The following is a 3,993-nucleotide window of genomic DNA, read 5'->3' as shown; positions in this document are numbered from 1 at the left end:
TTCTGTGACTCACCAAGTGTCACAGAGAGGACATGTGACAGGTGAGACCGGATGATCCTCACTCTGAGTGAAAACTCTAGTTTTCTCACAGGGAGCTTCTTACATGGATGAAATCCCATGTTTGGGAGGGGAGGGAATGCTTCCAATAGAATGTAAATTCCATGAGGGCTGTAACTGTCTCGATTTCAGTTTTGTCTCCCAAGCTTTTAACACAGTTGATTTGTACTTTTGTTGTTGTTATCATTCAGTCATTTTTTAAGTTGTGTCAGACTCTTTGTGACCCCCTTTTGGGCTTTTATTGGCAATGATACTGGGGTGGTTTGTCATTTCCTTCTCCAGCTCATTTTCCATTTGAGGAAACTGAGGCAAACAGGGTTAAGTGACTTGCCCAGGGTCATACAGCTAGAGATCACATTTGAATTCAGGAAGGACTTCAGGCTCAGTACTCTATCCATTGCACTACCCAGCTGCAACTTAACTATTGCTTAATGTTTGTTGAATTGAAGTTGTAATTATGCTTAGTTTTTTTTTTTTTAAACTCTTATCTTCTCTCTTAGAATAAATACTGTATATTGGTTCCAAGGCAGAAGAGCAATAAGGTATAAGCAATGGGGATTAAATGACTTGCCCAGGTTCACAGCTAGGATGTATCTGAGGTCAGTTTTGAACCCAGGACCTCCCATCTCTAGATCTGACTGCTAAACCACTGAGCACCTAGCTGCCCCAATTATGCTAAAATGATTCTTCAGACTGGGAGTAACATCATAGATGAAATAATATATAAAGAACTAGATTTGGAGACAGAGGACTTGAGTCCAAATCCTGGCCATGCTCTTAATGGGAGCAAATCACTCACCATGTCTGATCCTCCATTTCCACATTATTAAAATAAGACACCCGATGACCCCCAGGTTCCTTTCCATCTCAAAGTCTATGACCTCATTCCATTCAAAGAAAGCAAAACCATCTGGGAGCTTAAGGATTAAAGGGATGAAAGGGTTGCCTTGGTAACTTTCCCATGGGGGACTTCTTACCTTGAAGGAGATCACACATCTTGGAGTCAGATGAGCAAATGCTGACCTCGTGAGGCCTCAACCCCACCAAGCCCAGCCACATGAAACTCTACTTAGACAAGAGCTCTGGAGCACAGCACTGAGGGTTCCTACCTGGACCAAGCTATATCCTGTGCGCTGAATGAGTGCGCGGAGGGCTGCTTCTTTCTGAGTGCCGCTCAATCCATCCCCGGATTTTTGATTTGATTCCATTGAGAGTGATTATCAGCAAAAAATCAGGTTAATTAGGGGTGCTCACTGCAATCAAATTTAAGATAAATTAAGAAAATTAATATTGCCAAGGTGACAAGTCTCCTTTTTGTGGAGGGTATTTTTAATCAACCATTTAAAATAAATCAGTCATTTATCATTTAATTAACTAACACACCACATCCTTTAAACATTACACCATTACCTTGGTAAAACATTTCCTAGGTTACAAACTAGATTCCAAAACCTTAAGTCATTTAAAAACCAGAATCTGTGTGTTATCACTGCCCTCCCCCCATTCCAAGGATGAAAAAACTGAGGCCCCCAGAGGCTAAATAATTTGTCCAGGATCACACAAATGGTACCCTCCCCACAGATGCTAAATTCATCTTTTGAAAGTACAGTCTGACCATGCCACTCATTCCCCTTGCTCCAAAAGTTCCCATTTTATTTTCTGGGGTCGAACACAAACTATTCTTTTGAGGTTTTATTTAAAGCCTTTTATATATATAACATAATATAATATGATATGATATAATATGATATATGATATGATATGATATAATATAATATAATATGATATAATATAATATAATGTTATATTATATTTTTATTTATATATACATATTTACATATATATATATATGTGCTGGCTCCTTCTGCCTGGAAGGCTTATTGCATATTGCTCCTTCACCAATTCTACATTTCAGATAAACTGGCTTATAGCTTATTCCTCAGTGGTAACAGTTCATCTCATCTTCATAACTTTGCATGGGCTAAGAGGCGGTTGGTTCTCCATGCCTGCAATGCTTTCTTTCCTCCTCTTAGCTTCTTAGAAGCCCTGGTTCCTTTGAGGCTCACCTCCAGCCTCCTCTGCTGTGTGAGGACTTTTTTTTATTTAATTTTTTAATTTCTCCATGTGGCTAGCATTTTTTGTCCTAAGCCGCTCAGAGTTGTCCTGGATTCTTGCCTTGCTTTTAGTAGCAAAGTCTATCACATTCCACAGTTGTGAGGACTTTTCTGACCTCCCCGAGTGCTAATGCCCCTGAAAATTGTTTACTGTACATTCTGTGTTTAATTTTATGGGTACATGCCATTCCTCCTCCCTCCTTTTTGCATGTAAGATCTTCCAGGGCAGAGCCTGTTTGGGTTTTGTCTTTGTATCCCCTGCACAGCATCAGGCACCTACGTGATCCATCACAAATGCTGGTTCCATTAAAATGAATTCAATTGAACAGAATCAAAAGCAACTGAACTGAAGGCTTCTATACCTGTGGAGACAGATGATAAGGCGAGCCAGAAGTAGACTGGTAGCCTTGGAGATCGAGGCCGAGCCACCCAGACTCTAAGAACCCCGGGATCTTTTGGCCTCTTCCCTGTGATTGACTGTTCATCTTTGACTCCTCTTTTGTGTCCTCCATGTCCCATCATCTACACCCGTGTATATCCCAGGATGCTGTTCTAGGCCCCCTTCACTTCCCTCTCTCCACCTCTCATTCTGCCAAGAGCAGGGGAGTTCTCTGATGGTAGGGACCTTCTCACTTCTGTTGTGTTTGTATTCCCAGCACCCCCCAGGGCCTGACAGATGAGCGCAAGCATTGGTGTCAGGCCTGATTCAGCAGAAGTGGGGAATGAACTGAAGTTATTATTATCTCTACCACTGAGGCAATGTTGCCTTGTACATTGAAGGGACTCAACTGTTTGTTGACTTGAATGATGAAGTCACTTTTCTCTCTTTTATTTCCATTATTTACAAATGAGTGGGGCCCTGGGACAGTGAGGTGGCCCTGTGGATAGAGAGCCAGGCTTGGAGACAAAAGATCCTGGGTTCAAATTTGATCTCAGATACTTCCTAGTTATATGACCTTGGACAAGTCACTTAACCCTGATTGCCTAGCCCTTACTGCTCTTCTACTCAATATACACTATTGATTCTAATACAAAAGATAAAGGTTTAAAAAAAAAAAAAAAGAATGAGGAGGGCACTGAAACAATGTTGTCTATGAAACGTTCCTGTTCTATGAGAGGCAGAGCAGTGGAATGGATAAAGGCTCCAGTGTTGGTCTTAAGAAGTCCTGGATTCAGTCTGGTTTGTGACAGATATTTGCTCTAGCACACTGGGCAAGTCACTTCCCTAAGCTGCAGAGAAAGGTGCTGACTTACACTGGCAGAGGGAGTTTCCTCACTGGAAGTTTCCAGTACCGAGGAAATTGCAGGTCCAACCAAATCTCATTTTTGAACATTCCAACACAGTCACCATGGAGGTACACTCAGTCCTATCTCCATTTTGCAGATCAGAGTTAGAGGTTTAGAGAGATGTGTTGTTCATGGTCACATATCTAGTGAGTCGCAGAGGTAGAACTTGAAACCAAGCTTCTCCTGACTTCATGCCCATTCTCTAGCCTTCTTTTCCAATTTGGATCCAGGATCTCCAGCCTCAGTTTTCTCAAATACTCTTAAAGACTATCTCCTGAATCAGCACAATGAGAAGACTTTCAGATGTGTGTATGTATATGGAGGAGGAAGGACCGCAGGAATTCACCTAATTACGCAAAAATTGGGTGTTGCAACCCTGAATTAGGGATCAGGTACATGCAATATCTGAAATCTCTAATAAGATAAAATCAGGACAGCTTGTGCATTTTGGAGCTTCCCAGAAACTGGCTGGCCAGCATCTACATCTCCCACCCACAAATAAAAAGCAGTGCTGGCTGTTAGCCTCAGGAACAAT

At 41.7% G+C, this 3,993-nt stretch overlaps 1 protein-coding gene across 2 annotated transcripts in view; it reads right to left on the bottom strand.

Annotated features, from left to right (window-relative positions):
• The window catches only part of A1CF (APOBEC1 complementation factor), a 73,585-nt gene extending 72,302 nt beyond the window's left edge, over positions 1-1,283 (bottom strand). For both annotated transcript variants that reach the window (XM_044659223.1, XM_044659224.1), the window contains exon 1: positions 1,167-1,283. In XM_044659223.1, the coding sequence (XP_044515158.1) occupies positions 1,167-1,265 (99 nt within the window). In that variant the 5' untranslated portion in view covers positions 1,266-1,283. The remainder of the gene's footprint in view (positions 1-1,166) is intronic.
• Between the last annotated feature and the right edge of the window lie 2,710 nt (positions 1,284-3,993).

Source organism: Gracilinanus agilis, chromosome 2 (genome assembly GCF_016433145.1).
Source record: "Gracilinanus agilis isolate LMUSP501 chromosome 2, AgileGrace, whole genome shotgun sequence".
NCBI classification, from domain to species: Eukaryota; Metazoa; Chordata; class Mammalia; order Didelphimorphia; family Didelphidae; genus Gracilinanus; species Gracilinanus agilis.
The sequence above is the reverse complement of the archived record's forward strand: the minus strand, read 5'-3'. Positions and strand labels throughout refer to the sequence as shown.